This window comes from Sodiomyces alcalophilus, assembly GCF_042370955.1.
Source record: "Sodiomyces alcalophilus JCM 7366 unplaced genomic scaffold ACRALscaffold_3, whole genome shotgun sequence".
Lineage (NCBI taxonomy): Eukaryota > Fungi > Ascomycota > Sordariomycetes > Glomerellales > Plectosphaerellaceae > Sodiomyces > Sodiomyces alcalophilus.
The window spans coordinates 873,122-886,021 of NW_027263534.1; the positions used below are offsets into that span (position 1 = coordinate 873,122).

The window sequence follows — 12,900 nt, forward strand, 5'->3', positions numbered from 1 at the left end:
GTACATGAGCTCCTCCTACAGCCATGAAAGAGGGGTTCGTGATAGAGAGCGATGCAACCCTACCTACGGATGGACTTGGATTGGATGTCAGACCTCCAATGGGGGCTGCCAGGTTTGCTCACCGCCGGAAAACGCAGGGCACGCGAATGTAAGTACGAAGTACTTTATTCACACCATACATGCTGTCAATGGTGGAAGATGATCCTATGCAAGTGTCCTGTTGGTCTGGAAGACGGACAGGAGTAACGAACAAAGCAGACCGTCTAATTGTTAGGTACTGTACATGGCCAAATATTTACACTGTCATGCGGTCATCGGAACAACCTCGGGCTTTTCATTGGCGCGTCATGTCGCGTCAATTTCGTGTCTCGACGCGTTCGGTTTTCACCTCACCTTTCCATGCCCTGGTGGGATTATTGCGAGCCAGGGCAAAAAGCAATGCAATACTGCTCAGAGCCATGATCTTTTGGACTGGCGGTTGCCCTGCAATAGCCGGTCATGGAAAGGAAAGTTGAAGATAACAATAAATAGAATGTCTGAGTTGCTGGATATCCTACACGTGTAGAGGGAAGAGGGAAAGGCGGAGAAGGTGAAAACAAAACGGAGACTTTCAGTCTGTCAACTCGCACAGCAGGGGATGCCAATGGGCGGCAGCATCTCTGAGACTGTGTTGCAAGACGTCAACTTTGATGACGTCGAATAGATCTGATGGTCACTTTATGCTTGACGTATGGTCTGGATGCGGCCATCGTCTTAGGTTAGCAGTGTTTGGACACTTGGCGGGCACATCATACTCCGACCATCGACCTGTTAATCCGAGCATGCAAGTCGCCCGGCAGCTACTCTCTTCGTGATGATTACAACTCATCCACGTTCACCGTTTAAAATCCGATCCATTGTCTCCGTCGTGCCTTGCTGTCACACTTGTGGGGTCTCGAGCCCACTTCCTGTTCCACCGCCCCATATCAACTACCACGCACAGCACTGGCATTGAATCAATCAAAAATCGGCATGTCAAGCTTTCCCCAGAGACGCACAGCTGTTGCGGTAGTGTACGATACGTTGTATTGTGTCAAGAACCCCCTTCACCTCGTCAATCGGCTCGTTCTAAATCCTACACGTGTTGGTGACCTGGCTCCCATCTTTGGCTCGAGTTTCGACGAAGTACATCTGTACCTACCTATCTGTCCATCAGATTTGCGACAAGTCATCCGTACCGCCGCATCTTTCTCCTACACGTGTAGAGACGACGGCGGACGGATTATGACATTTGACATGATTCACCTTTTGTTTCGTTTGCTTATGGCATCTATCGCCTTTTTGTACTCTGTACCCATATCGCGCAGTACATTTATCTCACTTTTTCTTTTTACACTTTGCTGCATTGCTCCCAAGGGACCTATGAAAGTGGTCTGAGCCTGCTAAGATAACAGTACATAAGGTACGAAGTAGAATTGCGCGGCTCTTGTGTGTTGGGACTGGGTCTTTGCCCCAACGGGGTCGTGCGTTCCTTACATACGTTGTACGTTGTACACTCCCGACGAACCCCTACTGTGGCCTGTGCTACTTCGTCTTCGTTCTGTTTATAATACATATCTGTCCGATCCGTCCCGTTGGCGTTGGTTCGGCCCCATTTGGTCTCGAGGTTTGTTTGATCCGCTTCGGACCCCTTGAGAAGACCTGAGATGGCATTTACTTCGTAACTTGCGCATCTCCATGAATACATGTAACTTGCAAAGTAGGTACCTACCTAGGTATCTTCTACAGTGCAACGAGTGAGTATTTTTGCTTGAACGGTACGGATGGATGGATGTTGGGCCATTATCATGGTACTAGGTATACTGTACAGTCTACGTACAGTACGCGGTACTCTACCTTGCAGGCCCTAGCAGAGTCCCCTGTCATTGCCCAGGGACAGACGAATAGTACCCACCAACGTGCGCTGGCGTGCTGTCTAGACACGGTAAGGTCGCTGCCCAGGTGGTCCTTCCACTTCCTTGGGGGACTTTCTTCCTTCCCCGCCCCTGAGTTCGTTCCCACTCCCGAATGGTTCGCAATTCTTCCTCCCCCGGATCTTATCCTCTCATTTCCGTGTCCCATTCCACCTCCTTTTCATTTCGCAACTCTTTTTTTACTTTAGCATTCATTTATTTTTCCCGCCTGTTGGGTCGCATCCCTCGTTATCGCCTTCAACGAGCGCGAAGATCTTGATACTTCTCGATTAAACCCGATATATCCACGACGGCGGTCAACGCGCCACCCGTTTCCTGTACTCTCCCCCCCTTTACCACAACACACGGCCTATCAAAACACCTGCGATCCATGTCGCCATTCTCCCGCCATACTCTCGACGATACACGAAGCTTCTCATTGTTTTGCGCTCTCCTGCTGGAGCTCTTTATATTACACACACAGTCATCGATGGCCGCGCGCCACTTCGAGTTTCGCTGATTGCCGAGTCGCCCAAGGTCGCCAAGTCTGCGAAGAACCCAGTGCAGTTGATCACTCCAGGCCTGCCGGCAAGCGCGTCGCCCACCACTGTTCATCCCAGGTCGCTTGATTCGCCGTTACATTACCATATCCTCTTGCTGTCGCATAGTGTGTGTCGACATTCAATTCGGTTGCTCGGGGCGCGCAACGTTGCGTTGCGTATACACATGCTCGTCAAGGTCGCTATTGGCTTCCTTCCGTCTCAACTCGCCCAGGCGCAACGTTCTTCAGGAAGGCCGTCGCGTGCCAGACGACGCCCACACTCAAGACATCATGTCGTTCTCGCACTCTGGGGCCGCGACCCTCCCTAAGGGTTTCCGCTACCATGACGCAAACTCCAATTATCCCAAAACACCCGAGCCATTTTTAGAAGACGATAACGACACCATTTCGCAACCGCCCCCTGCGCCCCGCCGCCCTCGCTTCAGGCTGAAAAGGCGCGTGGCCTCCCAGCTCAGTGCTCCGACACAACAATTCCTTGCATCTGTCGCGGCCGCCGACGTACCCATACCGAGCATTGAAGAACTTCAGGTTTTGCCCAACGAGCCGATGGCTGCGACGACTTCAACCGTCATCCGTGACCTGGACGACGCCAACAATAATTTTCTCAGTCCAATGGATCGTCCCGGATGGACTCGATCGTTGCCCAGAACCCCGGTCCCCGAAACCCCGGTCTCCGACTCCGTTCCGACCCTGGCACCAAGCAGATATCCCGATTGGACTCTCGACTCACTTTCCAGCAGTGACGATTCGGGCTCAGAATGCGAGTCCAGTCGCCCCTCAACAGCAAGGTCTACGCAAACGTGCGCGTCCCTCTTTAGCAGATATTCAGTTTCGTCAGAGGATCTAAAATACCTTCCAAACACGGATCTAACTCCGTTCCCCGAACTGCCATCTGTGCCCGCCGATGCGTCTGACGAGAGCATCAACACCGATAAAACACAACCGCGCCGCAAACGCAGGGCCGTCTGGACCCGACCGATGAGCGAGCACCTATGGTCGACCTATCTGTTGTACCGCCAAGATCCGCGCGTCACGCCGTTTACAACCGGAAGAAGTTGCGTCCCGCCACAGGGTGTTTGTTTGCGAGTGGCTCGGGAGGCCAAGAGGAGCTGGAGGGGGCCTAATACTCAGGCGACTAAAAACAAGACGGTTGGTGACGACAAGAACGGCGGCAGTACACCCACCACCCCACAGCAATCTGGTACCTTCTTACAGTGGCCGCACACTTGCGCCGCTACGCGTGCGCACCTGAGGGAGCTCTGCAGACTCGGGGCTTCGAGTGGGAAGCAGTACATGGCAAACAGTCCAACGCCTTTTAGCAGAAACGCGCCGCGGTTTCGGAAACGACGCTTAACTCCAGCGCCTCCTGCGCCCGATTCACTTCCTGCACCTCCTGCACCTCCTGGTACGCATTTCGCGGCCAGGGATATGGCCGTGTCACTCACCATCAGCACCTCCGAGTCGATGCAACCCCACGGGCCACTGGCCCAACTGATGAGGTCCACGCCCGAGCCTATGGAAGTTCCCCGTTCCCTGCAGGATGGACGCCCTCTGGCGCCAGACATGCCTTCATTAGGGCATCAACGACTTGCATCTCCGTTCGTGGCCCAAAGCTACGGTCCAAGCTCAACCCAAGGAACCGGCGCGGCCCGGGAAGTCGCTCCGCAAAGACAACACCAATCCCATGGCCACCGCCGCAGCTTGCAGTCGCCGCCCAGGCTGACGCGCAGCCGGTCCAATACGCAGAAGCGAAGGTCTCGTCAGTCGTCGATCGAGCCGCGGCGGATAAAGCGACCGACAATGGGCTCGGATCTGTGGACGCAGCCCGTGGCTGTCACACCGGAAACCGAGAGAACCAAGCAACCGGACCGCAGCTTCAACCTGCACAGCATGCTATTCAATTCCACTCACACGACCCAGAGCGATGAGCGTTTCGTGCCGCGTACCAACTTGGCCGAGCTCTTTGCCACACCTTTTTCGAGAGCCCAGCATCAGAGTACGCCGCGGCGCCTGTCGGCGTCGCTGGCGCTTCCAAAGGAGGCCCCGCCACGGCTCGCCTCTCCCTTTTCTTCATCGAATTACAGTCGATTGTTTCCTAACCGGTCCACGAGGGCGGAAACCCTGTGTCACATTGGCACGGACCCAGCGCCCAGGCCGTTTGCTACGATCCAACAGCCGGTCGAGGGCGTCTCGGCAACTCGGACTCGCACTTTGACCGGCCGACTGGCGTACATCGACGAGCGTCTGCGGGAGCTCAGGCATCGGCAAACCAGTCGTCGCCGGTCGAAATCACCAGGATAAAACGATCTGACTAGTCCCATCCTTCACGACTTTCTTTCTTTTTTCAGCGTCTATCTTCTTTGACTTTATGCCTTCCTATACTCCTTCGGCATTATCCAATGGCATGGGCCCATGAGCCAGAGCTCTCACAGAAACCTATCCTGGGATTGTCAGGATAACAGCGCCTCGTAACATTTACACGTCATAGGGGCATCGAGGCTACAGAGTTGGCTAAATTTCTCTACTCTACTTTATTTTTCTTCTTCTTTACCATCACTCTTGGCACTTCTATTCCCTCTTTCTTTGTTTTCTTCGGCACATATTGCTTGATATATCGGGCTCAGTGGATGGACAAGGATATACGCCTAAAATCTTTCCTCCCGGCTTCGCTTCTTGGTGGGATGTATGATCATCCACGATGGATACATTTTCCTTTGTCGATACTTCCAATGTTTATGGGTCATGAAAGCGAATGAATGAACGAACGCGATGACATGGGCGCAAGGGGGAATGGCAGTGAGGAATCAGAGGTTGCTATCCTCCCTTTGAGCTCGCTTGCTCTCCATCTTGAGCGACGTTATTACGAGTTGATTTTTTGTTTGGCACCTCGGCGAAGGTTTCGGAACTAGGCTGGCAGATGGTTGCCGCGTGCAACACTACAATGGCCATAAGAGCCATGAAGACGTGGGACATGGGTATGCATGAAGCACCCCCAGGTGACCAAAGCTCAAGATCTGAGAAATGGGAACAAAGTATTTACAGCGCCCATTCGAATACAATATTACTTACAGTCATCACCTTGCCAATGAGTCTCGGTATACTCGGCTTCTGCGCCGCGCAATTTGTGTGTCCAAATTCCATTTGATGTTATCTACCTAGTCTAACTACGGAGTGGAAGGTTAAAAGAAAATAATGGTAAAATAGAAAGGCGCCCCCCTGAGCGTCGCCAACATTGGTCGCGCGTAGTCAGTAGTCTGGGTAATCTATATGCGTAGAATGTTTCCCCAACTGACATCGAGCACATAACATAAACGGTTGGCGTCTATGCCTTGATCGTCTGGGCAGAGAATGGGCTCGGGGAGGCAAGAAGAGAATGAATGGGCTGGTGTCCGACAAAGACATGAGAAGGTTCAATTAGGGAGTGGGTGGGTGGTTAGGTAGGAGGTAGGCGCGGTCCTACCGAGACACCTAGCACTTCGGCGGCACATCCGGTCTGGGCTTCAGATATCGGAGAGGCGCTGGCACCATGTCCGTCCCGCAGCCGTGGCGAAAGAGGGGAGCAGCGGGGCACGAAGGGGACTTGACGTGCTTGAGGGCCCTCGAGGGTTTGGCGGGCCGCACGTCGATCACGAGGGGTACCAGCATGGGGTAGTTGTCCATCTCGACGCTCGAGATGTCATGGGGGCATTTTCCTTCTCCGACGGCGGCGCGGTGGGTGTGGAACGAGCACTGGCGGAAGCCAAACTGGCGCTCGTCGTTGCGCAGGCGGTTGGCGGGGATCCGGAGCTGGGGGTTCTTGATCCGCGCGTCCAGCTTGCCCTTCTTGAGCTTGGCGACGTGGAGCGTGTACTCGACGTGGAAATCGGCGTAGAGCTCGAAGAGGGCCTGGAAGGACGAGATCTCGACGTTATCCCTCGGCTCGGAGGGGCCCCCGGCCAAAAGCCAGGCCACCATGGCGGTGGCCCACCGCCTGAGTCTCATGGTCTCCCTGGCGTCGCGCTCTCCGAAGAGGAAGATGATGAACTGCGGGGTGACGTCCCAGTTGCAGCGGAGGTAGAGATCCTGCAGGGCGTCGACGGTCAGGTCCTGGAGTTGGTCGAGGTCGTGCTGGGCGGCGAAGATGTGGAGGTCGACGAGGGCCCAGTGGAAGCGGTCGCTGACGGTTTCAGGGGCGTCGCTCACGAGATTGATCATGTCGTCGAGATGGCGGCGGAAGCCTTCCCTCGTGTGCAGCCAGACGGTGAATAGCTCGAACATGGCCGGCGATTCGTCCGGCAGGTAGATGGGGACGGCGGAAGTCTGCTGAGGGAGCCACGCGGGGAGGGGCTTGTTGCGGCCTGATCCACGGCGGATCATAGCAGGGGGTGAGGCATCGAGTCGGTCTCGGAGCGCGATGACCGCCGCGCTGAGCAGCTTTTTGTTGACATGGAACTCTTTCCGCTCTGGGCCGACGATGACGCGTGCCAGTTCACGACTTGGGGTGCTAGACATGCGTATTTTGTGAGTAAGGAGGGCCAAAGTTGTTGTAAGAGTTCAAACGACGACGAGTAACAGGTTCAAGACAGGGGGAGAACGAAGAAGCAGAAAATACCTACAACTTGACCGTGGTCGACACTGAAGTATTATGCATTTTTTTCTCGCTTATGGTCCTGCCACACAGAGAGGCTGGGCAGCCTAGGAAATATAGAAGGATAGGAAGAACGTTCTCTGGGCCAGCAGAGGACGAACAACAGCGGGTGAACACAGCAGCAATACAGGACAGAAGTGAAGTCAAACGAGAACCGAAACCCAGGCGCCTCGAAGGAAAAGAACAGACTATGAAGCACCAGGCATCAGTCGTACATATCAGTTCACCTTCCCAAGGAGTGTAGAGTGGGAAAGCAGCAGATTAAGAGAACGGGAGAGAAGAGACCATGGAAGGGAGGTCTGATCTCGTTATAGAGGGTGGAATCTAGGCCACACGGGTAGCAAAACCGGGTTTCCGTCCGATCGTTCTTGTCAGCAGGGTGCTGGGGTTCTAGGGTTGACACTCCTCCCCGTCGACTTTGAAGCTTCCATACTCATCGGGGACCCCATCGCCATACCTATTGCGAGCCAGCTGGGGTTTCGAAACAGTCCTCGTGGATGGCAAGGGACGTTGAAAAGTGGAGAAACGTTACTGTCCGGGCTGCAGATGAGACGTGATGAAGACCGGGGTCGACCAGGGTTTGAAGCATCGAAACATGTCGTTCCCAAACAGAGGCTTGCATCCGTGCGCCCTGGGAGAGTGTGGCATGTTCATGATGATAATAATTACTCAGCGTCGTTGGTATGTACGTTGTTCGTTCTTCGCAGGAAGTTTCTGGTGTCGCCAATCAAGATGGTGACAGAGGTGGATACGAATGGAGTAAGCGAAGGGAAATTGGTCTTAGGTGATGGCGATATAGGGCAGGGAACGAGTTGGTGGAGGGGTTGTTTGGGACTCCGGTTAGCTGTCGCACCAAGGGGCGGCCCCCCGAGGCGAGTCCAGCCCCGCGCTGAGAAAGCGGGCCAGGAGAACGGAGGGAACGCCAAGAGACAGACGAGTTTGGAAGCACCGTTCCTTGCACTCTGCAGAGTGTGTGTGGGAGTGGAAAGGGGTGACGGAGAGGGAGGGGGTGACGGGGGGCACACCAAATTTGCATACCAGTGACCACATAAGAAGCGGCCCAGAGCCTTGGAGTCTGGAGTATGGTAAGCGCTTCTTATCATCCAAACACATTCGTGAGCCTCTAGGAAGTTTCTGGTCTGGAGACGGTGCGCGTCGTCGTCGTGATGCGTCAGACTGCGAAGAGGATGGGTGGAGGGGCGGGAAACAGAGAAACACAAGTTTCGTCTCTAGATGGATTGTGTCGTTGCCAGCCACTTTCTGCTGAACAGCCAATGTGCTCTGCACGACACCGGTGAATTTTCACTTGCACTCGACAGATTCCAGTAAGCTGTGAGGTCTGGGGAATCTGCTTTGATCGACTCGAAAGTACTTGTCTGGTGTCTAAGAATAGCCGATGGTCCTAAGACGCCTCGTGGTGTAGTGGCCGATATCGGAACGACCGGTGACTGGCGCTAGCATCTGTTTTGTCGCTGAGCTCGTACTTGGGAAGTATCGATACAGAACTTCATGTACAAAAAAATCACCGAGTCCTTGGTCTAGATAGCTTCGTATCTACCGTGACCTATACTAAGAAGATAAAATAACCATGGTGGTTCCGTAAGAACTATATGAAAGTTGTCACTTTCAACGCCTATGGTATGTTGAAGGGTCTGGTGATTGTACGTGGGCAGACTGCGACGGCGTCAGTTGCCCGTACTGCCTGATGCCTGCCAATTTGACAGGCGTACTTCGTACTCTCAGCAGGGTTGGTCTAAGCTTGCTGAAATGACTTTTAGTCGAGTTCTTAGTAATTACGCAGTACGTTGTTGCATACTTACGTCAGCATTGCAAGTCCCTAGGAACCAACCAAATCAAATTAGCAGGGTTCGTCTCTCGAATCTCGAAGGGCATTGGAAATGACGCAGAGAAAGCAAACCTCAGAGATGCCTATATTCATCCTGTCACTCTGGGTAATTCACCATAATGCGAAAGTCGGACGATTGACATCTGATATGGTATACTGTCCAAGTCTGCCTGAAGGCGTGAAGTGATTACCTACACGTTGCTGGTAAAGAAAGGTACATGGGCACTACCTTCGAGTCGTCCTGTCATTACCCCGCCGATACACCAAAGCTTGACAAACGCGACGCGACAATCGAAGAATGACAAAGGACGGTCCGGACCGACACAAATAGGATGCCCTTTGTAACGAGACGAGCATTGAAAGTTGTCTTCAAGTCAATTGAACCTGATCTCATAATAATAACCGACCATTGAACTCAAATCTAGCCAACCCAAAGAGAGAATCAGAATATACAAACTTTTTTGATAATCCCTCTCGCTGCCCCTCCTGCCTTGCCCCTCCCCTCTTTCCTCAAGCCATCCTTCGTGAAAGGTCCAAGGTACCAAGGTCCAATAGGACACTTTGTAAGGAAGCCACTGTCATAGTTTGTACATACAAAGTACGTATCTACCATTGAAGGGGACCGTGGAGGGGAGGGGCATACCCCGCCCTTCCCTGGCCGTTGCTGGCCGAAATAGCACGCAATCGTCAAATTTTTCTTTTGACCTCGCGCTACTCCCGTCCTAGCGACTTCCTGCCCCTCCTCGTCCTCGTTTCTTCTTCAAAACCCCCACCATACCATTGTACCTATACACAACCCACCGGGCAACGGCCGGCCATAGTACCTTCCAGCACGGTAGCTACCACCTTCTTCCTCTCCCCGCCCGTTTTTAACTGCCCTTTTCTCTCTCCTCCTCCCCCTCCTTTTCTCTTCTTCTTCTTCTTCCCTTTCTCCATCCTCACTTCCTCCCTCCTCCTACAACCCAACTCCTCCCTCTATCCTGTCTTTCCTCCCCTTATCTCGTCATATACGGTCTATACGACGAGGCCTTCCCACGAGACACTCCATCCACTCCTATCCCTCCATATCAGAAACCATACTCAAGATGGTTCAGTCGTCGGTTCTCGGTTTCCCCCGTATGGGTGCGAACCGTGACCTCAAGAAGGCCACTGAGGCCTACTGGGGCGGCAAGATCTCGCGGGATGAGCTGATCTCCGAGGGCAAGAGGCTGCGCCTCGCTCACTGGAAGATCCAGAAGGATGCCGGCGTCGACATCATCCCCAGCAACGACTTTGCTTTCTACGACCAGGTCCTGGACCATATCCAGCTCTTCAATGTTTGTTCTGCTCTCTCCCACTTTACCTTTTCCTCGGGCCACATCGACTGACTCGTCTCCTTACCAGGCTATTCCTGCCCGCTACTCCGAGGCCAAGCTCGACCCCCTCGATGAGTACTTCGCCATGGGTCGTGGCCACCAGAAGGACGGCATTGACGTCCCTTCTCTCGTAAGAATTTCCCCCTTTTTTTCCCCTCCCGTTTTCCCCTTCGCCTCGGCGTGGGAGAAAGGAACAACCCGCAAAAGTCGAGAGGAATAGCCGTGCTAACCATCATGCCTCTTGTAGGAAATGGTCAAGTGGTTTGACTCCAACTACCACTACGTCAAGCCCACCTTCCAGAACGGCCAGACCTTCAAGCTTGCCGCCAACCCCAAGCCTGTTGCCGAGTTCAACGAGGCCAAGGAGGCTGGCATCGCCACCCGCCCCGTCGTTCTTGGTCCCGTCTCTTTCCTCCACCTCGGCAAGCCCGACCGTGACCAGACCGTCGACCCCATCTCGCTCCTTGACGAGCTCCTCCCCGTCTACGTCGAGCTCCTCCAGCAGCTCAAGGCCGCCGGTGCCGAGACTGTTCAGATTGATGAGCCCGTCCTCGTCTTCGACCTCCCCGAGAAGACCAAGGCTGCCTTCAAGCCCGCCTACGAGAAGCTTGCCGGCGCTGGCCTCCCCAACCTGCTCCTGACCACCTACTTCGGCGACATCGTCCACAACTTTGACGCTCTCGCCGCCACCAGCCACCTCTATGGTCTCCATGTCGACCTTGTCCGCCACCCCGAACAGCTCGGCCCCGTCCTTGAGAAGCTCGGCCCCAACCAGGTCCTGTCCGCCGGTGTCGTCGACGGCCGTAACATCTGGAAGACCGACTTCAGCAAGGCCGTCAAGATTGTCAACGAGGCCGTTGCCAAGCTTGGCAAGGAGCGCGTCATCGTTGCTACCTCCAGCTCCCTCCTCCACACCCCTCACACCCTTGCCTCCGAGAAGAAGCTGCCCGAGGAAGGTAAGACTTGACCCTGTCTTCCCGTGTTCCGCTTATTTCTTTCTGTATATCTATTTAAAAAAGGTTCCGCTGCTAACAGCTTATCCCCCCACCAGTTTACCCCTGGTTCTCTTTTGCTTCCGAGAAGGCTGTTGAGGTCGCCACCATTTCCAAGGCCGTTAACGACCCTGCCTCCGTCCAGGCTGAGCTCGATGCCAACGCCAAGGACATCAACGCCCGGGCTACCTCGGCCCTTACCAACGACCCCAATGTCAAGAAGCGCCAGTCGGAGGTCACCCCTGACATGCACAGGCGGAAGACCCCCTTCCCTGAGCGTATTGCCGCCCAGCGTACTCACCTGAAGCTGCCTCTCTTCCCCACCACCACCATCGGCTCCTTCCCCCAGACCAAGGAGATCCGTATCCAGCGCAACAAGTACACCAAGGGCGAGATCACCGCCGAGGAGTACGAGAAGTTCATCGAGAAGGAGATTGACGAGGTCATCAGGATCCAGAACGAGCTCGACCTCGATGTCCTGGTCCATGGCGAGCCCGAGCGTAACGACATGGTTCAGTACTTTGGCGAGCGCATGGACGGCTACGTCTTCACCACCCACGCCTGGGTTCAGTCGTACGGCTCGCGCTGCGTCCGTCCTCCCATTGTTGTCGGCGACATCTCGCGCCGCAACAACCAGCCCATGACCGTCAAGGAGTCCAAGTACGCCGCCGCCAACTCCAAGAAGCCCATGAAGGGCATGCTTACTGGTCCCATCACCTGCCTCCGGTGGTCGTTCCCCCGTGACGACGTCCACCAGTCGGTCCAGGCCCAGCAGCTGGCCCTTGCCCTCCGCGACGAGGTCGTTGACCTCGAGGCCGCCGGCATCTACGTCATCCAGGTCGACGAGCCCGCCCTGCGTGAGGGTCTCCCTCTGCGCTCCGGCAAGGAGCGCGAGGCCTACCTGCAGTGGGCCGTCGAGTCGTTCAAGCTGTCCACCTCGGGCATCGCCGACTCGACCCAGATCCACTCGCACTTCTGCTACTCGGAGTTCCAGGACTTCTTCCACGCCATCGCCGCCCTCGACGCCGACGTGCTCTCCATCGAGAACAGCAAGTCGGACGCCAAGCTTCTGCGTGTCTTTGAGGAGAAGGAGTACCCCCGCCACATTGGCCCCGGTGTCTACGACATCCACTCTCCCCGTGTCCCTTCCGAGGAGGAAATGAAGGAGCGCATCGAGGAGATGCTTAAGAACGGCCTGCGGCCCGAGCAGCTCTGGATCAACCCCGACTGCGGTCTCAAGACAAGGCAGTGGCCCGAGACCAAGGCCGCCCTGACCAACATGGTCAACGCCGCCAAGTACTTCCGCACCAAGTACGCCGACAAGGCTTAAATGTAGAGAGACGAGGAAAGGGAGAGAGAGCCTAATATGCCTCTTCAGGGAGCGAATGGTCTTTTCAACAGACATGAAGTGGTGATACCCGAGTGGCGATGTTGGAATAGTTAAAGGGGATGCACGGCAACGGAAACGCAACGGAACGAAACTGAACTAGGCGCATTCAACATAGGCGTTCTTTTTTTGTTTTTCTTTTTGATTTAGCAACCATCTCTCCGGGGCGTTGGTAGGATGGCTAAGACTGGGACTCGGGG

General features: G+C 54.8%; 3 protein-coding genes across 3 annotated transcripts; 2 read left to right on the forward strand and 1 right to left on the reverse strand.

Annotated features, from left to right (window-relative positions):
• Positions 1–2,155: 2,155 nt before the first annotated feature.
• Positions 2,156–5,577, forward strand: ACRALDRAFT_1062460 (uncharacterized protein). Its single transcript, XM_071016617.1, has one exon. The coding sequence runs from the start codon at positions 2,764–2,766 to the stop codon at positions 4,792–4,794; it is 2,031 nt and encodes a 676-aa protein (XP_070875815.1). The 5' UTR covers positions 2,156–2,763; the 3' UTR covers positions 4,795–5,577.
• A 384-nt stretch (positions 5,578–5,961) lies between these two features.
• On the reverse strand, positions 5,962–7,123 carry ACRALDRAFT_2041391 (uncharacterized protein; the record flags this gene model as incomplete). The annotated part of the gene is made up of 2 exons (XM_071021145.1): positions 5,962–6,976; positions 7,089–7,123. The coding sequence occupies 2 exons, from the start codon at positions 7,121–7,123 to the stop codon at positions 5,962–5,964; spliced, it is 1,050 nt and encodes a 349-aa protein (XP_070875816.1).
• Positions 7,124–10,051: 2,928 nt separating this feature from the next.
• On the forward strand, positions 10,052–12,643 carry ACRALDRAFT_1031462 (uncharacterized protein; the record flags this gene model as incomplete). Its single annotated transcript, XM_071014907.1, has 4 exons — positions 10,052–10,282; positions 10,350–10,451; positions 10,569–11,277; positions 11,373–12,643. The coding sequence occupies 4 exons, from the start codon at positions 10,052–10,054 to the stop codon at positions 12,641–12,643; spliced, it is 2,313 nt and encodes a 770-aa protein (XP_070875817.1).
• Positions 12,644–12,900: the final 257 nt, after the last annotated feature.